The following is a 22186-nucleotide window of genomic DNA, read 5'->3' on the forward strand; positions in this document are numbered from 1 at the left end:
CGTATTGTGTCATATTTAACACATACTTTTATGATACCTCTATCTAATCAATATGATCAAAAAATTACTGAAAAAAAATCTGAATTAAATTTAATAAATGATAAAAAAAAGCCTCCAAGTGGAACACCTAATGTATGAAATGAGATACAAAAAATATGTATGTTAAAATTTTATGGAAATTTGTATCTTTTTGGATTTCAGTAGAAAGTGAAATAAACATTTCAGTTCCAAAAAATGAGAATTTGCTGGCTATAATTTTTGTATTCAGGCTTCAAAGGGTTAATAAGGAAAAAAAAATTATTTTGTAATATAAGACAAGGGTTGCACTATATCAGCCATTCTCAAACTCATGCTGCGGCCCATAACTGACCGTGAGACTCAAATATTTACCTTTTAGTTATCCTTTTTTTTTTTATTTCAATTAAAAGAACTTGGGTTTCAGATACACCAGCATTACTCTGAATGTGTTTCTGGTGTCACAAAGTACAATTAATAAACCACTGCTATTTATTTTCTTTAAATCAGGCATCCGCAAAGCCACTTAATTTTTTTTCCAGTATTTATCTCTGTTAATGCATGTTGTGGCCCAGCAAACTCTGCTTAAGCAGCTTTAGAGACCCTGTTAAGGGAAATTCTAAATTTGTCTCTTCACACTCCAGAAATGTTGGAATATGGTAGCTGTAAACATGTAAAAACACTAAGATCTACGAGTGACTGAATTTTGGATTCAGACCTTTAGAAAGTTTTTCACCTCTTTCCTGGCTGGGTTTAATGTGGGCGGGGCAAATATGTGGGCTGGTGATGTCACCGGCCTACAGTGGGGAATGACCCCGCCCCTCTAACACTACAATTTAAAATCACAGAGGAGTTCATCTCAGTCCAGTCTGTTGTTAGCTGATGTCACTGCCTTTATTGAAAGTTAACAGTCAGTTAAATGCTGTTTTTTTGTTCAGTGTGAGGTAAATTTACCAAATCTATCAGCCACAGTGGTCTATGGATCACTTAAAGCATCAAAACAGAGATTTGAGCCAAAAAATGGACTTTGTCTCTTCTCTGACACAGAGCCAGGCAGCTGTGCTCTGATCATAAGGTCATTGTAAAGTCAAGGGGCGGGCTAATGTATTTCTCCTGAGTGGGCGTGGCTTCAGTTCATTCAACAGACACACCCATCCTGGAGCAGACTTTACGGCCTCATTTTTCATGATTTTGAAGTGTAATTTTATAAACTTAAACAGGTTTTATTGTACTGAAATTTTGCCTGGGGGTTCATAACACAGTGATCTATCATACAACAAACCTAAATACAGATATATTTTCACTTTACAGGGTCTTTAATGTCTCATTGATAAATTATGAAAAACGGCATACAAGCAGCATAGTAGAATGTTTAACCAAGAGTTACCAGTTAATCCAACACCAGTTAAACCATGACACCAGTTGTAGGGATGCACAATATTATCAGCATAGCTGTATCCGCAGATAATAGCTAAAAACACTGGTTCCAAAAGTGGGAGGCCTGGCATAGTGACGGGGGAGGCATGGTGCAGCAAGGCTAAGCAACACCACCTTAGAATCAACAATGCAGTGGCAGTTCAAGTCTAAGATGTAGTCCACACTTTGGATAGGAGAGGAAAAGGAGTACCTACTGCTAAGCAGGAGAGCCCTGACAACACTCTTCCCTTTTACAACGCCCTACCTGTGTGAGATTGGTTTTTCTACTTTTGCCTCAATCAAGACAAAAAATGCTGGGCGATGAAATTTAACCGAGAGTGTTCGTCTTTAGAGTCAGATCCTTACAACTCTGTTTAAGAGGGTGGTCGTCGTTATTACCAAATTTTGAGGTTAAATTTTGTAGTAAATTCTAAAAATATATATATATTTGTTTTTAAATATCTTGACTGACAGCCTTTTTGCTGTATGTTTGCATTCTTTTACATGTTGATCTGTATGGTGAGGGGTAACTGGGGGGCTGAGAATATTTTCATCTACCAATGGGGACCCCGGCAGGAAAAGTTTGGGAACCACTCGCTTAAAAAGTGAATTATCGGAATTTGCAGGTATGACATTTTCTGCCAGTATTTGTGACTAATATTTTGGCTTTAATAATCTACTTCTCAATAAGTTCGTGGATCTTCTATGCTGGACCGAGAGACCAACATCAGCTGAAGTCTTTTCTGTATTTATCATCATTCCTCACACTTTAAAGTCTGTTTTAAGGACTGAAATGTATTCATTTGCTCTTCCTCAAATTTTAAATTGTATTTCAAGAACTGAAGTTTTAGGTCTGAACTACAATTAGATATCAGGAAGTATTTTTGGTCATTTAAAATGTGCTTTAAATATATATATATATATTTATTTATTTTATTTCTCTTGCAGCCCACCTGCAGTACATCTGGGGCCCGTACTTTGCACTACTTTATCAGCATAAACTTTTAAGCTTTGAAAAATTCAATATTGCTATCGGCATAAATGATATTCTAATATCCACAATTAGCTGTAAATACTGTCTGAAAGTGTGGACAAGTTAGTGGGGTTTTAGTCTACTTGGGGCTTTAATTTGTTTCTTTGTTCATCCTCAAATTTTAAATTGTGTGTTTTAGGGACTGAACTTTAAGGTCTGAACTCCATTTTCATTTGCGTCTGGCTAAAATCAATTTGTAAAAACTGCCATATTGGATATCGGCAAAAAGAAAATATTGCACTTCCTTATTCATAAACAAAATTTAATTCACAGTAAAGCTTGGTTTTGGTTTCATGGAACAATGAGAGAAAAGCGGTTAAAAGTGGCCTTCCTGGTTAACTCTTTAACCTGGAAGGCCACTTAGACAGCTTTTTATCCTCATTATGTGAAGTTAATCCATTAACCCATTTAGACCTAATGCAGTGTTTTTTAAAGATTCATTTTGAGGCTTTTTTGGAGAAATAGGACCCTGGGTAGAGCCAGAAACAGCGATGAGAGAGAGGGAAAAGTTTGAGGTCCGTGCTGCATTTTTGGATCGATACAGGTAAAAGCAAAAATGCATTTGTTGAAATATCAGTGTACTATATCGGCAATAATCCAGAATAACACATCCCTGTCTGAGACTGGATGTTGTCATCAGCAGGGCAAAGGAGGCTAATGTATGACCGTGTCAGAGGTCCTGATGTTAGAAATGAAACGCCTTTAGAACGGGACTCTAATGTAATTCTGGGACAATATGGAGCTTGCCTATTTTTACCATGAGAGGCATGCTTTACACCAAAATAGACAATAAAATTATATGTAGAGCCAAATTCACCCCATATCAGCAAATATTGATATCTCACTGGTAGAGAACGTCACAGGTACGACTAAGAAAGCAAGCACTTTAATAAAAATACAAACCTAGTCATGCTGAGGGAAAAAATGCTGAATTAATGGGTGCAATTTTAATAACTAAACTAGCTGATTCAACACATTACTTTGAGTTCCTTAAATTTTGCAAGACAAGAGAACTACAGTATGTTCATGTTTGAAAAATTTTCTGCCAACTTGAGAGCATATTTGTCAGCTTAGTCAAAGTCCTCTGTGGATTCTGTGAAGACACTCCTTTGTTTGTAGAGAATGCTTTTACTCTGAAGTCTTTCATGGACAGTGGTCTGTTTAAGTTTTACTCAAGGCAGCTAATTAGATCCCTGGAAAACAACAAAAACTACATAAAGCCAATCAGCTAAACATTTAAGTCTGATGTAATTAACGAAACATGACCAGTGGGAGTGATTTCCTCTGTTATGGTTTATCTCGGGCGGCAGGGGTTAGCGCTGTTGCCTCACAGCGAGAAGGTTCCTGGTTCGCTTCCCAGTCAGGGCCTTTCTGTGCAGAGTTTGCATGTTCTTCTCTTGCATGTTTGGGTTCTCCGGCTTCCTCCCACCACCAAAGATATGCTCATTAGGTTAATTGGTGACTCTAAATTGGCCGTAGGTGTAATTGGAGCATGCCTGGTTGTTAGGTATAGAAGCTTCTCTGTGTTGCTTTAAGATTTGTTTTTGCACTGTATCAAAGTAGGATGATCTGAATGGCATAATTTCTTGACGAGCCTGAGCTTGAACTTAATTTAAAGAACCTGAACCCACCACTGGATATAGAGAAGAAATATCATAGTCCTCTCAGTTCATTATACGAGTAGAAAAGGAAAAACAACAGGTCTATTTAGACACTCTTGACACAACAGATTTACCTCTGCTGCCCTGTTCAATCTCAGAAGACAGAGTAACCAACCTTTCATGTTTGTCTTCTTATTTTATTTTTTTTAGAATTAAACTATATTTTAAGCTTTTGCTTATCCTTCTTCTCCATGACAGAAAATCATCAATTAAGATCAATCAATTTATATTAAAAAAAAATCAATCAACACTCGTCTTTCATATTTAGATATGTTAGATAATCATAAATCCAATAATCAGAAGATCAATTTTTCCTTTATTTAAGTCTTAAATTTTATGTTCAGTATTTCTATTGAAAGTAGGTTTAGTTTAATTTGAATTTAGTTAAATCTTAACTGTAAAAACGTTTGTCTAAACAGTTTACTTAGTCATCTGTGTGATCAGTTTTGATACCTAAAGGGAATGATTAAATGTTTTTAATTGTTGTGTTAATAATGGCTGGAATTTAGGCAAAATTGTGCAAATTTTGCACAGTTCCCCAAAATAATTAATTTTTTTCTTACATTTGTACATATATCTGCATTTGGGATTTAAAATAAAATTAAAGAAACATGTTAAAAGAAGTCATAAAGGAATGTTTAGAACAGCTTATGTGCATCTTTTTAAATATAGCCACATTTAAAATCTATAAAAATGTTTTAAAAAATTGGGTAAAAAGGAGTAAATGTTGACTTTATTTGCTCATATATATATATATATATATACCATATTATGCATCATCTTCACTCAGTATTAGAGTAAAACCTCAGCGTGATATTAGAAAAATATAATGGGCAGGAAAGTGTACCATTCAATTCTTCAATATTAAATAAATGATTCAAGTCTTATTGCAGTGTCTCTTAAAAAATCCAGTACAGCGCATGAAACCCGTTGCAGGCAGGACTTCGAATTCAGTCAGGAGTAGTTCTGTCCTTTTACCCATCAGTCCCTGCTCCGAGTGTCAGTCTTCGGCTTCATTCTTAGACGAAAAATGCAAGTAGAGGTGGCCGTTCATTCGGTCCTGAGGAACCACAGCGTTGCAGAAAGCGCATTTAGCCGGACTGCTGCTCAGAGGCGTCTCCAGCTCTGTCCACACGTCGGCTGCTTCACTCAGATCGGGGCTCCAGAGGGGCTGCAGAGCGAGGTGAACCAGAGAAAACAATCTATTATTAATGTGCTAAACAATCCTCACACTCACCCTTTTAAAGCACGGGGCCTTTATGTTGAAGTATCTGTTGCTTTGAGGAACCCGGGAAAATGTCCTCTGTCAACCCAGGAGAGCACAAATACTTAGTAACGCAAAGGCGAGATGCTAGACTCAAGTATTTACTATTTGTGTGCTTTGCTGTTCTAAATGCGCATGTTGATGCAATCCAGGGAAAGCATCATACTTTTAGATCTTGCTGCATGTCATTCACATTTTTTACTGAAGCATTTCTACACATCAGCAAATAAAATCCCACTAAACCATCATACTTGTATCAGATTCAGACACTCTAACGTGCTTCCATCTGGCTCACACGTTTCAGCAAAGATGCCAAATATAACCAGAGCATCCATGCCTGAGTAAAAAAAGAATCTGCACACATTACACAGTAATGCAGATAAGCCAAGGGGATTTTTTTTTTTTTTTTTCTTTTTTGTGAGGATGGGGGGGCGACTTCACACCGTTTCACTCCTCCATTAGCAAAGACCAATCAGAAACTGATAATTTGCTACTAGTTTTCTCAGACCTTCTCCTGTGATTCTCACCTGCTGGGGTCCCCACACGCCCTCTGGGGAGAGCGGGGACAATGTGGAGTGGGAGGGGGATGGAGGGTAGACAAAAGGCATGGGCAGTTCGACAGACTCCTCCTCCGTCAGCGTGGAGGGCACGCCACCGAGAGGTCGCTTCAGCGGTAAGGTCGGACCGAGGTGTCTCTCTGGAGCGCTGTTCAGGAAGTCATATTCACTGTCCGCAGGGGGCGGGAATTTGACACTGAGTTTGGAGAGAGAGTCCACCAAGTCTCGGTCCTCTGGGCTGGCGCCACGAGATGCCAGAGACGTGGGCGGGAGCGGCACATCCACTGCTGACCTCAGAGCTGTGGAGAAGGGTCTCTCTGCCTCTGCTGTACGGTCTGTGCACTGGATGGGCATGGAGAACCGCTGATCTGTTGGATGGAAAATAAAATTGGATATTTTAGAGGTTTTCTGTCTGTGACACAAGCAGAAGCACTGGCTTGAGAGAGATTTGAGTTTGGCGATAATACAAGAAACTGCACTCATTAAAGCGTGAATAGATTTATTTTAAAGCTCCAGTTGGGACTTTTTAGCTGGTCATGAAAAAGACTGATATATACAATTTAAAGGTATATATTTTTTTTCCTTGAACTCACTATATATTAATTTAAAAATATCTACTATTATGTTGTATTTTTTTTTACTGCATTTGTTATTAAACATTAAAAAACAATACAGAAAATTCCTTGACAACACCACAGATTATGTATGACAGCGAGAAAAATAGCAGAGGAAAAAAAAACACAACACATTGGGGCCTAGAAAGCTGCATAATAATAATGAGTAAAAAATAAATAAGCAAATAAATGGACAGTTAAGACATTAAAGCACAGTGTGGGGTTCCCCTCAGTTAGAGAGGTATCTTGCTATAGGTAGCCACCTCCTCACAAAGACATCCGACCTTACTTGTAATTGGGCTGTTAAAGCCTCCATTCCATACACCTCCCTCAGCTTCTGTTTCCACTGTGCCACTGTTGGTGGCTGCAAATTCATCCACTTTATCATCACCATTTTCCTAGCAGTCATCAAGAGTATATGTAACAGGAGCTTTTGGTCCCTGGTATACATGTGTTCAGGTGTTAGATCGAAAAGAAACCGACTTGGAGTGAATAGTAAATCAATTCCCAGAACTTTATCTATCTCGCTCTAACCCCTTTCCAAAAAGGAAGCATCATTGGGCAATCCCAAAATATGTGCAAATAGTCGCCCACCATTCCACATTCTCTCCAGCAGTATATTGCCGCTGGGTTATCTACAAATTTGGAAACCACCGAAGGCATCTTAAAGAATCTTGTTTTCATCTTCCAGTCAAATTCCTTCCACATATTGCTATTAATACCCTTATGACATCCGATACACATTGTTTCCCACTTTCTATCCTCAATTACAATATTTAACTCCAGCTCACATTTATTTTTAATATAAAAAGTATTGTCTGGTGTATCCATTAACAAATTTCTGTATATATTGGAAACATGCTTTTTATTGGGTAGCTGATGTTCTATTATATTAATAAAGTAAGTTTCTATGTTTGTTGGAGCATTTGTAATTGTATTCCAATCTTTATGGCTTGTGATGTAATGCCTTATCTGAAAATACTGGAACATGTCACTTCGGGGTAGAAAGAATTTGTCCTGAAGATATGAGAATGGCTGCAAAACACTGTCATAGAACTGGTCAATAACCCTTAGGTCTCTGCCTGCCCATCTCTTAAAAGTGATATCTGTTGTTGAGGGGAGAAAATCCAGATTTCCAGCGATCTGCATAGCCCGTGAAAGGGTGGCTGTCCCTCTAATTCTCTTTTGGACAGTCAACTATACTTTTAAAGTATGTTTCACCCATACATTTTTGTTTTCCAGTTTCTTCTGAGACTGCTTGCTCAAAAACGCTAGAGCGGATAGAGGTATACCTGGTAATGAATTCTGCTCTATGTTTACCCATCCCGACTCCATGTCATTGTTAATCCAGGCTACCACTGCTGTTAGTTGCGCTGCCCAATAATAATATTTCATGTTGGGGAGGCTGAGTCCACCCCTGTTCTTCCCAAGAGTGAGCATTTTAAGTCTCACTCTTGGTCTCTTATTTTGCCATATAAATCTAGATATAAGCTTGTCCAGCATATTAAAAGCTGATGTTGGGATCCCGACTGGGAGAGACTGAAACAAGAACAAGAGTCTGGGAAGTAGATTCATTCTAACAGCCTCTACTCTACCCAAAAATGATAACGGTAGCACACCCCATCTTGCCAGTTCATTTCTAAATATCGCAAATATTTTTTTATAATTGGCCTGGTATAGTTGTGTTACTTGGGGAGTGAGTGTGATTATTATGTTGTATTTTAAGCTGAGTTTTTACATTAAATCAAATATTTTCAAATTAGCAAAAGAAATTCTTAATTTTTACAGTTATTTTACAGTAAAATAATAAAATATTTTTCCTTTGTTGCAATAAAGGGAAGCTGGAGCTGCCGTTCTGTTGCTGTATCTTTGTACTGCTTAATTCAGGGCTGTCAAACTATCATAGCAAGGGCTGGATTCTGAACTTGGGTGTAACCTGAGGGCATAACAACGTCAATATTTAACCATAAAACTTTGCACTGATTAATGATTTTGCAATTAAAAGGTGAACTAGATAAGTTAAAAACACTAAATCTGTGATAAAAAGTCAAACTTATAAGTTTAAAAGTTAAAAACATGACATTTAAAGTCAAAATGTTTTTAAAAGGCAAAATATAAGCTAGAATACTGAAACCATGAATTTTAAAAGTCAAAAATTGAGATCAAATTCAAAATCATGACTTTAACAAGTCAAAATAGGATTTAAAATTTAACCCTTAAAGCCTGAATACACAAATTATAGCCAGAAAATTCTCAATTTTTAGAACTGAAATGTTTATTTCACTTAATGCTTAAATCCCCAGAAATCCAAATTTCCATAATCTTGAACATATATATTTTTTGTATCTCATTTGATACGGTTGTTTGATTAGGTGCTTTTGGTAACTGATAATCCACTTGAGGGCATTTTATCATTTATCAGATTGTATTCAGAATTTTTTTGTAGTAATTTATTAAACATATTGATTAGATAGAGGTATCATAAAAGTATGTATGTACATCAAGGTTACGTTTACATTCTTATACTGGAGTGAATCTGCAGACTTCATACCGGTGGGCCAGTTCTAATAAAAATAACTGGTGGTGGCCGGGTATAACTGCACCACGGGCCGGATTTAGCCCCGGACCTTGAGTTTGACACCCCTGGCTTTACTGCTTTGGACTTTGAAAATTCTCTGCCACTGTCTGTGCATTCTACTACGCAGGCGCCTCATATTTGTTTGCACCAAAATTCTCTCATATGAACTATCTGTGTTATCATGATTTTAGTTCATCTCTGCAGACAAAGCCTTGCAACTCCCCTAAAAACTCTGGCGCCCCCTTGGGGACCCCAGGTTGGAAAACACAGGGTTAGGTTTATTTACAAAACAGTAAGCTCTCTTTTGACCCATTTAGACCCAAAAAAATCACCCTCTAAACATGAACACTGTTTGAAAACAACCTCAAAAACCTGAGGGTTTTCTGAAAACTGCACTGACTACTAAAGTCTTTCTTCTTCAGCCATGGTAACAAATAGAGACATGAAATAAACACCATCTGATCAGCAGTCACATCATAATCTGGGTCGTCGTGAACTCTTTGCTTTTGTCTAAAATATCTCTGTAGTCGCCTCAGTGTCGCTCCCAGAGGTGGGAAAAAGTAGACGACTACTGAACTCAAGTAAAAGCACAGTTACCCTGGTTGCATTTATTTAAGTACAAGCAAAAAAACAAATGCACTCCAATAAAAGTAAACAGTATTTAATCTAAAGTTTACTCTAAGTACTGAGTAGCTGCTGAAGAGTTGCTCTGTAAAATATGATCCTACCTTATTGGCAAGAACAACAAGAGAATAAAGTTCAGCTAGGTTGTTCAGTTAAAGTCACACCTATATAAAAAGGAAGAGGCACAGCAAGATTGACAGTTGATTAAACTCACATGTAGTTATATTTAACAACTTAAACATGTTTATATTTTTCCATAGTTTTTTTTGGGATCAAATGTTTTTTATTTACATGTTCTTTTTTATATACAGTGATGTCAACATTTATGACAAATAAACATATACATATTTTCTCCCCTTCCCCACCCACCCCCTGGACCATTCAATGAAACCCAACTCATAGTCATGATGATTTAAATTAATATATTCTGTCATAAGCTGATACTTTAGAGATGTATGGTTCTCACAGGAGAGAGATAGATGACCCAAACCATCCAAAGAGAAAGAACAGTTACAATAATTCATAACAGCAGCAGAACCTTAATTGGTTTGCAACAGGTAACTGCCTCCTGTGAGCAGAAAAGTTACTTTGATTTTGTGGTTCTTTGAGGAAAGTAAATACAATATGTCAAAGCTGCTTATCATCTTACAAGTCTAGATTTAATTTCATCTGCAGCTGTGTACCAAAACGATATATTTTTTCGTTTAGCATTATGGATTCAGGCTGTGGATATTTCCAGATAGATAATATCAAGAAATGTTGTGTACCAACATTTTTTTCCATAGTTAAACAAGGTTAACAAGGCAGGTTTCCTCTTGCAGGAACACAGCAGAGATTCAGCCTCACAGCAAGGCAATTCATACTGATGAATACAATGTACCCTGTAGGAAAATCTCAAGTCAAACTCCAACTCTGTGGATAACTTCACTTATGGTGCAGATTTGTCTCACATTAGAAACAACAAAATCCACTAGAAACATAGCCAGAAGAACCCCAACAGGGAACACCCAAACTCTGCCCAAGGGCATGATGGGAAACTCTGCCCACACATTCCCAGATTTGAAATCCAAGAGGGTGAAGCTGGGATCAACTGTTTGGAAAAAGTAAAAGACTTTTTTAACTAGGGCTGGGCAATTAATCGAAAATTAGATTAGATCACAATATGGCCTGCTGCAATTTTCAAATCACAGAAGGTGCAATTTTTCTTTAACCTTAAATTCATGTCAAAATACTATTTTAAAACCTTTTTCTTGCAGCAAAGATGTTATGTATTACATAATTATGCAATCATTCAAGAGCCTCTTTAGAATGGCCTACAAATAATCCTACTTTCTTAATTTTTATAATTTTTTCCCATTAAATATGAGAATGACAATACAACAATTCATCTCCAGTTTACGAGTCAAAATCATCAGATTTAGGTATATTTTCAAACATTTTCAGCCTTTGTTTAGTCTAATATTTTGTTCACTGTAATAAAAAATGATTGATTGCTTGTGTTTGTTGGAAAATACATAAGATGAGGAACTTGAGGAACAATCGCATTTCAAATCGCAATTGCAATATTGGGTAGAAAAATCGCAGTTAGATTGTTTTCCCAAATCGTTCAGCCCTAATTATAACAAGGTAAAAGTACAGTTACTCTGCTTAAAACTTACTTAAGAAGAAGTAAAAGTATTGATTTTACAATCTCAATCACAAGTACCCAATAAAGCTACTCAATTACAGTAAATTGAGTAAATTACTTTCCACCCATGGTCATTCCATTCGTCTGTGTCACTCACCTTTGAAACTCTCACTGCAGAGCATTCCCCACTCTCTCACTGTTGCCAACTCAACACTGTCCTATCTCCCAAATAAGGACAAAAAAGACCCAAAATAAATCTAAAACAAGATAATTCAGAACACTCTGACATTGCATCAACAAGCCATTCGCAGATTTTATCCAGTGGGGGGTTAGCCCCGCCCCCAGGTCCAGCTGGCCCTCCTCACTTAGAGGAAAGTTCCGCCCTCCTTTCCTGAGGAGAGCTACATCCAGTAAGCCACATCCATTTCCTGAGAGGGGCGGAGTCAGACAGCTCAGTGACATTTAAAGCCACAGACACAGAAACAGCTCGTTCTGAGCAGGAATGAAACAGAGGGAGTTTTAGACATGCAAAAATCCAATACTGGAGTGTTTTTTCAGCAACAACCTTCACAGGCATGTTCTGGGGACCTCTGAGACCGATATAAACTTGTGTTAAAGGTGTCAAATATGTGACCTTTAAAGTATAAGCACTTCAGCATCTCACCTGGTCTTAAAGGTATACACACGCAACCTCTGCATGAGGTCTGGATAGGTGATTGGAATGAATTTCACATGGTAGGGAAGAAAGGCTGTTTATGTGGCCTTTCTAATCAAGGCTGTGGCTACTTGCTAAGCGTTCTGGGACTGTTTGTAGTGTTAAGCAGGAAGGCCACTTTTAACCACTTTTCTCCCTCATTATGTGAAATTTATTCCATGAAACGAAAACAGGGCTTCACTGTTATAAAATATTGCTTATCAATATGAATGCACAATATTTTATCGTTGCTGATTTTTGATATGTCAATATTTACAAACTAATTTCTAACCAATACGATATTAAAATGAAGTTCAACCCTAAAACTTCAGTCCTTAAAATGCACAATAAGGACGTAGGTCTGTTGGTCCAGCTTAAAACTCCACTCATTTATTCTTTCATACAGCCAGAATTCACAGCTGATGTAGACAGATTTTATTAGCCAAAATCTTGGTTGTAAATATGGACAGGAATTTTCATATATGCCAATATGGATAATTCACTTTTTAAGCTAATAGCTGCCAATACCTATGTCGTTATCATGCATCCCCATTTATCAAATACACCAGGGGTCATCAACTACATATGAACAAGGACCTGATTTTGTCTTGATAGGCCCTTTGGGGGCCAGACTTTTAAATTTAAAGACTTTTAGTCTCTAAGACTTTGAATTTAAATTTAAAGTCTAGGGTCCAGACCTTAAAATTAAATGAAGCTCAGCATTAGTTCATGCAGGATAAGGTAGTCACATGCCTAGACGTGATCAGCTGACGGCCTGCTGATTTTGATTATCGCCCCCCCAGCATCCACAGCTAATCACAGCTCTTTTTCCTCTACACAGGTGTGTATTTAAATGGGATATACCTCTCACTAATCCCTGCTTGCATTAAAGCTGATGCATCATGTTGCTGCTGGCAAAGCTTAACCTCCTCCACCCCAGCCTCCTCCTTTATAGCATTAGGTTGTTGAACTCTTATTCAGATTCATACTGCCATGGATTAATTGCTTTTAAACTAATTTTATTGTATTTAATCTGCACTGTCATAAATGTATCCGTCCATATGGGGATTTCCAGCCATGCACTCCCTGGAACATCAAATCATGCTGCTTGACTGACCCAAGGAGTATCTTTTGAGAAAGTAAAACTGGCCGTACGGCGGGGCTGTGTCTGCACTGTGTCCCTGCTGCTGGACAGAGGGGCTGATGTGGATGCCAGAATCCCATCTTATCCTCCTACATTTCCTGCTGCTATTGCACTTTGCATGATAAGACCAGTGGGGGCCTTATACGGCCCTTTGGCCGCCAGTTGGTGATCACTGAAATACACCGTGGATCACAGTTTAACTGAAACAGCACTCCATAATTCAAAACAGGAAGTATGCAACAGCGACAGAGGTGGGCAGTGCATCTCTACTTGTCATCTTTTGTTATTGTTTTGATTGAGAGCCACTTGACAGAGCTGGGCAATTAATCGAAAAATAATCAAAACCGACATTTAGAGCCTACAACCGACAAAAACGTGCTATGTCAATTATTTCAATATTTTTCCCTTGTAATATCTCTCTCTCTACTACTGCACCACCCCCTTAAAACAAAATACTTGCAATGAAGTCACGCAATAGGCAGCCAGGTAGTTTCATTTCAGCTGTGTATTTTGATTTCAGTTGTCTCAATATATAACCATAACTTGTTAATCTCTGCATGTTCCTCTCACTTATTTGTTTTAAAATTATACAAATATTTACAGAACAAACAGAGTCAGAATTTGGGGATGGAATAGTTGTTCAATAATCGTAATCAAGGTAAAAAGCTGAATTAATTGTGATTTTGATTTTTGCCATAATCCCCAAGCCCTACTTTGACAGTAGATTTACAAACAGCACTTTTAAGACTGTATCAGACTCTGTAAAAACTTCTCTGTCAGTCATTTCAGTGCATGCAATCACTGCAGCAGGGTTGGTGGTTGCAGAGAGAACAACATAAAACTATACAGACTGCCTTTTTTAATTGTTTTTAACAAAGATCAACAGGGAGTTGCATTATTGGAGTTTAAAGGTCACATATTATGCAAAATACACTTTTTCAGGGTTTTCTAACAACAACATGTGCCCCTGGCCTTTCCACAGTCCCTCCAAGAATCAGAAAAATCCATGTCCTTCCCCCCTCTCTTTCTCCATCTTTCAGAAAATGTGTGCTGAAACAAGCCGTTCTTAGATTTTTCCCTCATGATGTCATGTGGGGGGTAAGCACCGTCCCAAAGTTGTGTTGGTCCTCCCCACTTGGAAGAAAGTTCCACCCTCCTCTCCTGATCCTCCTCTTAGCTGCCACATCCATTAACCCTAACCCATTTTTTAGACATTCAAAAATCCAACAGTGGAGTGTTTTTCAGCAACTGACTTCACAGGCATGTTTCTGGGACCTCTGACACCAATATACACTTGTCTTAAAAGGGTAAAATATGCGACCTTTTAAAAAAAAGGGTTGTGATTCTTTTGTTAGAAAACTGAACCTAAACATTTAGAGGGAAAATATAAACAGAGATATGATTTATAGTTTGTCCATTGATGGTGCTATAAGATTTTTACCTTAAAGTTCCTCACAGCAGCTTTAATGTGTTTGTAAACGAGAAATATCTCTATGACCCCTTTTTAAAATTATTATTATAAATTAGGCTTTATTATAAACTACAATGTGAGGAGCAACATCGTGCATTTCCTGGGGAATCATTCAATGCATCCACACTATTTTCAGATTGGAGATCAGCCATAGTTCAAAAGGGTAATGAGGCATTCATGTGCAGTCTTAGTTAAGGTGTTGCCATCTAATTATCTCAAAGAAAAAGCATGTAAACTCATGCTGCTATGACACATTTAGCCTTATCATATTAACTTTGAATAAACTTAATTAAAAAACAAACATATCCTACATGAAAGCTTTTAAAAACAGAAGGTAATAGATGATAAATGTCTTTATTACCGCTCGACGTATCATTTCCTCCATGGAATCTTTTTAGATGATCTTTTTGTCTTCTGGTTAGCGACTGAATCTGCCGGAATTTCCCTTGAATCGCTTCAAAAGCGCCCAGCATGTCCTGACTGACCAAAAAAATGCAGAACAATCTATTACTGTAGGTTCAATGTTTACTTTGATTTGAAAGGTAAAAACTGAGAGATACATACAAGTCAACGCTGCTGTTTACAGGCAAATTAGGTGTAACAGCAACCGTGCCTGTATTCTCCTGAAAAAAGCAGACATTTACCATGACTGTTAGCAACAATCATCATGGAGCATATTAATACACATACAGCTTCATATACACATCATATATTTATATAAATGCTTCCTGGTCTGTTTGATACTAAAGCTCAAGCAGCTGAACTGTGAGGCGATATTATCCTCTAGCACCATCTGGTGCAGTAAGAGTGGATACACCTAGTGTGGATTAACACAGAGGGTGGTACAGCAGCAATGTCATCTTTGGTTTAGACCGGGGGTGGACAACTGGCGGCCCAGGGCCACATAACCCCCCCCCCGCTCAGTTACTGTGGCCCGGACGATCCATAATTATGACCGTTTATTAGAGCCACTCTAGAAAAAAATACATGAATAAATAAAGACGATCTATTCATTTCAGGACAACTTTAAAAATTCTGATGCCTAAAAAGCCACTCATTTACAAGAAAAAAGAGAAATATTGAACTTTAAAAGTCAGAAATGTATGTAGACAAAAACCATTAGTTTTTTAGATAAAGAAGTCGAGAAGTCAAAAATCCAACCACTATTCTCAATTTGGGTTCTTGTAAATGTTTGACTTTAAAATGTGTTTTTTTTTTTTTTACTTGAAATTTGGGGGATTTGAATGTCAAAATTTAAGACATAATAAACTCTGATATTATGATATTTTTTTTCCTGTAAATCAGGGGTGTCAAGCTCAATCACAGCAGGGGCCGGATTCTGGATTCAGGACTAACCTGAGGGCCTAACAGGGTCACCGTTTTAAACATAACCTGTAAACCGTGTTTCACCGGTAATAAAATATGAAAAAAACAAAACAAAACAAAACAAAAAAACTCAGCACTGCTGATAAACGATTTTTAAAAGTTAAAAAGTAAAGTTTAAAGGCTCAATTTTGAGAAAAGTAAATCTATTGGTTCAAAAAGGTCACAACATAAAATTGAAATTGAAAACTAATGTTTTTTAATGGTAAACATATTAAAGAGAGGTCAAAATCATGATAAAAGGTCAAAATATAAAGTAAAATTTATAATCATGAAATTAAAAGTCAAAATATGGTTACAAATTTTAAATTGTGAGTCCAAATGCTCAAACTATGGGATTATGAATTCAAAGTTAGGAGTTGAAAATATGAGGTAAAATACAAAATAACTGGTTAAAAGGGTCAAAATATCACTTAAAATTAGGAGTTGAAATGCTCGAAGTATGGAATGAAAAGTCAAAATCCAAAGTTTGAGCCCTAATTGCGAGATGCTAATTTGAAAATGTGAATTTAAAACACAAATTAATTTCTTCTCCCACATTCCTGACTTCTTATCTAATTATTTTACTCCTTACTTTTTCAGATTTTATAACTTATGAAGAATGTCTTAAATCATCAAGGATAAGTTTACATTTTTATAGTTGAGGAAATCTGCAGACCTCAGACTGATGGACCAGTTTTAACAGAAATATGAGATCATCTTGCGGGCCGGATTTGGCCCCCGGGCCTTGAGTTTGACACCTGTGCTGTAAATTTTCAAACTTTCAAATTCTGAGTTTGTTAACTAGTAATCATGGACATCGCAATCTCGAAAATGAATATTTTTCCCAAAAACTTCCAAATATTTGGTCCAAAAATAAATGGAACTTCTAATTATTTGCTTCTAGGGTGGCCCAAATACACTGTAAGATGATTTTAAAGACACATCTAATTTGGACAACAGAGCAGACAGGGTCCTGTGACCTTAGGTTGGGAACCACTGTTCACGTTTACTGGCAGATAATTCAACAACAATTTCAACCATCAGTGATTTGTGAATATTAAGAAAAAGATTAAAAATTTGCCATGAAAACAAGAAAAACACAAATATCCCCAACATAATGTTTGATTACTGGTATATGTTTAGCTCTTCACAATAAATAAGAGATATAATTTACTTTATTTTTTCTGTTAACTACATTAATATCTATTACTAAATGCATTTACAAAATATAGAATATTTACTGTAATAACCATGAAATAATATGTTACAAAGTACCTTAAGGGGTGCGCCTTACACCACACCACCATCTGTACACCCCTTAAGCTACTTTTTAACACATTATTTCATGGTTATTACAATAAATATTCTATATTTTGTAAATGCATTTAGCAATAAATATTAATGTATTTAACAGAAAAAATAAAGCCACTAATATCTTTCATTTATTGTGAAGAGCTAAACAAATTCCAGGTCAAGTGGTTAAAATTGGCTTGAATTTGTGTTTAGCTCTTTATATGAAGTTTAAATGTGTGAGGTTGAGTTTAAATGTTGATCATATGAAAGTTATATATTTATGCATTTGTTGAAATATTGGCCCATAATCTCTTATCTTCAAAAATCACTACTTTTCAGGCATCTGGACCAGCCCACCAGCTCCTGAGCACCCGGTATGCTGTGAGCTAGATCAGGCACAGTCGCCTCATAATAATGCTGTTGTGGTCAGCAGTTGCTGCCACTTTTTATTGGTTTAAAATTTGTCACACTCACTGATGGATGCAAAGGGTGACCAATAGCACTCATTTATAAAAAAAAATAAGAACATGAAAAATGGAGATAAGAGCTTATGGCCGGAAGCCAAAACATTTTTAAACTGAGATTATTCAACTGTTTTTAAAACACTGGCCCTCTGGCTATGAGGACAAAATTAATGTGGCCATCCTTGTTGTCTCAGTTGCCCATCCCTGGTTTAGACAGTTACATGAATAGAGGAATAGTTATAAAACATACTGACATGTACAATCTGTCTAAACTTTTGCAGCTTGTACGAGGAATAAACAGACAAAATAACGGACTTAGGTCCATTGCAGCCTGCAATGAAAAGTGCAGGCATAATCAAAGAATAAAGCTTTCATGATAGTCATAAAGGCAATCCTCCAAAGATGTCACCCTACAGTTATCAAACATTATAGGTACTGCTGTAATGATTTTCTTTTTGTTCCTGTAACATCCTTGTTGACAGTAAAGCAATAAGATCAAGCAGAAGTTCTGCCAACGTGTGTGTTTGTAAATCAGAGGAAGCTGTCGGTACACTCATGCATAATTCAGAATGTAAGAATGAAGAAAAACCAGCTCTGGGGCCAAGTTTTGACAATATGGTGGCCTCAAAACTCCAAAAATAGTCCAGGGAAATCTGGCATAGAACTTACCGGGTACTGTGTTTTCCTATAAGACCTGGCCTCATCCAGGAGATGGTTGCAAGGCTCGCATTTCATCTCTCCTATGAATACAAAAACAATATTTTGTAGAAAGTGTTGCAAGAATTAACAGATTCAGTTGCATCACTGACAGGTTGACTACATTTTTTAATGCAGTGCTTTGAAAAAGCAAATTTATGTTATCCAGGACATCTCACTAACCTGATGGTTGTCTTGTTGCTGATAATTTAGCTTCTAGTTTAGAGATCACCTGCTGCTGGTCCTCAATCTGCTTCTGAAGTTTTTGAGTGTATTGCTGGTAAAATTCAGTCTGAAAAACAAGGTGTTCATTACATTTACGCTACACAGCCTGGTGTATTCTTTTTTATATATATATATAATATGTAAACACTTTTTTTCTGCAACTCAAGTTTCCATGTTTGGCTCAAGCCACACATAGTTTTAAACATCTGGCTTTACCATTTGCTGCAGCTCCCTTTTAGCATTGTCCTTCTCAATGGAGACCTGGCGATAAGCTTCAAAAGCTTTATTGAGCTGGTCTCCGATGTTCCTTTCCATGCCGTGTGCTCCACAAACATCACTGACGCAGCAGACATGAGCCCTACAAGGGAGAGCACAAAAATATACTAAACACAGCTACTATCAACTCTTAAAGGAACAAAACAACCAAAATCAGAACCTTTTTTTTTGTTTTTGGACAAGTTAAAAAAGAATGATGAAGCTGACCTTTCCAGCAATTAGCAACATGTTTTTACATACGTTGACAATAATAACACATCAATAACTCTTGTGCAGAAGCTAAAAAAAATCATACTTCCTGTGCTGATTATTAAAAAATAATTTTGGTAATGCTGAATCATAAGCTTAGATGCAAAAGCAAAATTGTGTTCACATTTCAACAACAGATGCATTGTTCTGTAGGAAATTATGTGCTCAAGATTTAAAGAGCAACTGACTGCAAACTAGAAATGCATTTGCACACTTTTGCACAGACAGTTCAACCCCACTGAGCTCTAATTAAGTTTGTTTACTCTTGTCCTGCGTAAGAAATTATTCTTAACTAATAAAAGAAGGCATTATGGGCAATTTGAACAACAAACTTGTGTTGTAAAAGTCAAAGTGGACGACAGGAGATGGTAAAAACAAAGACCTTAGCTGGTGTCAGTGTCACTCAGCTAAAGCAGCTCATCAATTAATAATAAACTTCAAAATAAAAGTCCGCTAACACTGTCAGTGATACAGCCCAGTAACAGCCCTGGATGAAGCAACAGCAACGCCAGCAGACTCAGGTAGAAAAAGAACATTACCAACATTGTCAGCAGCATTGTAGCCTGCCGAGAAACAGCAGTGAAGAACTTTAAAGTGTCATTCAGAGCCTCGTCCTCACAGTTCCGTATTCTTTAAAGTTTTAGTACCCTGTTAGCCATAGCTCATTCAACCGGTGGCGGATAGAGCGACCGACTAACAACTCCTCCGCTCCGTCTATCACTCCGTCACGGACACGGACTCGTCTTACCTTCATTCGAGTCACTGCTGAAGACGAATTTATTGTTTTGACACCACCGCAACGACGTCGCCTAATCTTCAGATGCAAAGTTACGAGGCGCAGGAGAGGATATGGCAGTATATGTTTTACACAGCCTGGTTGAGTTGGGAACTTCCCTCGGGGAATCCCCTGCTCTTTAGACTTCCGCCTTTACAGCGTTCAGCCAATCAGAGGAGAGCTGGATGTTTAGCTGGTTGAGGGTTCTTCAACCTACGCGTCTGCAAACCGACTGCTGTGCATGTGAAAACTGTCCCCAAACTAGGGGTTAAACTGTGCTTATTTAATTCAGCAGCATGTTTTCCTTCTTTATATAACGTCAACAAACCTTTGTATAAGGAATAAAGCCTGCATAATTATTAATAAGCAGTAACCCCCCCACTTTATTTTGGAGTATGCACTCACACAAGGCCGCAAAGTGATCTATATACCAGGTTCAATATTGTGTGTGTGGTTAAGATGCATTAACATTTATGCAAATAATTTCTAAGTTAATAACAGCTAACGTGCAATTAATAGGGGCCGCCAACGCAACTGTGTTTGTGTTTTCAAGAACAGCAAAACTCTGTGCTCTGCATAACATGTAAAATGCATGGTTATATTACATTTTAAAAAACACATGCATGCAGTCTTACAACACCTGACTTGTATAGCATTGGCACCTTTTCTTCTAAGTCCTCCTCAGGGGCATAGTGAGGGATTTTGGGCCCCCAGAAAGAATATTACACAGGGCCCCCCTTATTTGTCTAGCTGAGCAAAAAATGTTGCATCATTTTTCACAAATGTATGTGCATTTTAATGTATTTTTGAAGCATGATTTACCCATTCATGAGCAATATTTTTACTATGGTTGAACTGTATTTACTTGCATTATTTTGCAGCCCTGGAGTATATCATTTGGACATTTTTAAGGGACGAGCAGAGGCCCCCAGTATTTATTTTACTCTAGTTGATACAAATTTCAGTCCGTTGTCCAATTCATTTTGTCGTTTTTGATTCAATAATGATTCTAATTACTAAGAAAACATAGATACAAACCCACTTTTCATTGCAGGCTACTCAAGGGCCCCTCCCTACTGTGGGCCTGGGTAATCAGTACCCTTTTCCCCCCTGTGCTACACCCCAGGACCCACTTGGGAGAAGTACACATCAATTTTAATTGTTATCATTGACCAAATCCTTAACAGGCCTGCAGATACTTGTTCTTGAAATAAGATCTATGTATAAATAATCCATTATTATGACAGTTTATTGGGGCCACTCTCAAAAAAGTACATAGATAAAACTGGAAAAGCACTCGGAGCCTGCAGCCCTAGCTCCCAATGGTGAAGAATCCTTTAATAAATTCTTGGATCCATCCCCATGTGTCCCCCACCACAGCATTCGCCGATCACTCCCTCCCCGGTGTGGTGAAAACATGGTGAGGCAAAGCATTGGCTTCACTATGGGTGGACTGTCATGGTGAAAGCATTGCCTGTCGGTGCCAACAGATGCACTGACAGTCTCATCCATGGTCTCACTGGACGACTGGAAGTCATGGCAGAGGGTGAATATTCCTCTATTCCTCCCAGCATTGTGAGTATTCTCGCTACAGTTCGCTGTCTTTCTCTCTGTTACGCTCTGACTTGTCTCCTCGACTGGGCATGCGTCTTTCAAACTCTATAAACTTTAAAACTTTGAATAGAAACACACCCAAAAATGCTGCTGGGATTGAACTTACTCATGTCCGCCATCTCCCGGTGTAAAGTGGTAACAGCGCAGACCTCCGCCTTTAGCCCTATCTCCCAATAGTACAGAATCCTTGAAAAAATTCCTGGATCCAGACGATGATTCGTATCAGTCCCAAAATCTAATCAGTTCGTCCTTATGCCATTTCTGACATTTCCTGAAAATTTCATCAAAATCCGTCCACAACTTTTTGAGTTATGTTGCTAAAAATCGCACAAAACGAACAAACAAACAAACCACCCAATCACATAACTTCCTCGGCGGAGGTAATAAAGACGATCTACTAATTTCAGGACAAACCTCAAAATCCTGATGTTTAAAAAGTAATGTATTTACAAGAAAAAAGACAAACATCTAACTTCAAAAGTCATAAATGTTAGCAGACAAAAACCTTTAATTTTTTAGGGTGGGAACCAC

At 37.6% G+C, this 22186-nt stretch overlaps 1 protein-coding gene across 2 annotated transcripts; it reads right to left on the reverse strand.

The window, feature by feature from the left end:
• Positions 1 to 1065: 1065 nt before the first annotated feature.
• On the reverse strand, positions 1066 to 20147 carry tank (TRAF family member-associated NFKB activator). 2 transcript variants are annotated; one of them, XM_041807266.1, is made up of 8 exons: positions 19806 to 19985; positions 18958 to 19099; positions 18700 to 18808; positions 18490 to 18560; positions 15263 to 15321; positions 15060 to 15178; positions 5917 to 6314; positions 1066 to 5296 (listed from the first exon to the last, which is right to left on the reverse strand). In XM_041807266.1, exons 2-8 carry the CDS (start codon positions 19054 to 19056, stop codon positions 5126 to 5128), a joined length of 1026 nt encoding a protein of 341 aa, XP_041663200.1. In that variant the 5' UTR covers positions 19057 to 19099; positions 19806 to 19985; the 3' UTR covers positions 1066 to 5125. The 2 variants fall into 2 exon arrangements, with proteins under 2 accessions (XP_041663200.1, XP_041663199.1); XM_041807265.1 differs by lacking the exon at positions 19806 to 19985 and adding an exon at positions 20015 to 20147 and having other exon boundaries at positions 1067 to 5296.
• Positions 20148 to 22186: the final 2039 nt, after the last annotated feature.

Source organism: Cheilinus undulatus, linkage group 15, assembly GCF_018320785.1.
Source record: "Cheilinus undulatus linkage group 15, ASM1832078v1, whole genome shotgun sequence".
In the NCBI taxonomy this organism is placed as follows: Eukaryota; Metazoa; Chordata; class Actinopteri; order Labriformes; family Labridae; genus Cheilinus; species Cheilinus undulatus.

Excerpts from the sequence above, each read along its gene's own strand:
- tank (XM_041807266.1), bottom strand. The coding sequence starts at position 19,056 with ATGGAAAGGAACATCGGAGACCAGCTCAATAAAGCTTTTGAAGCTTAT. Across the intron at positions 18,809-18,957 it reads AAAGGGAGCTGCAGCAAATG|ACTGAATTTTACCAGCAATA; the intron begins GTAAAGCCAGAT and ends CTTGTTTTTCAG. Across the intron at positions 5,297-5,916 it reads GCGTGTGGGGACCCCAGCAG|CCCCTCTGGAGCCCCGATCT; the intron begins GTGAGAATCACA and ends CTCGCTCTGCAG.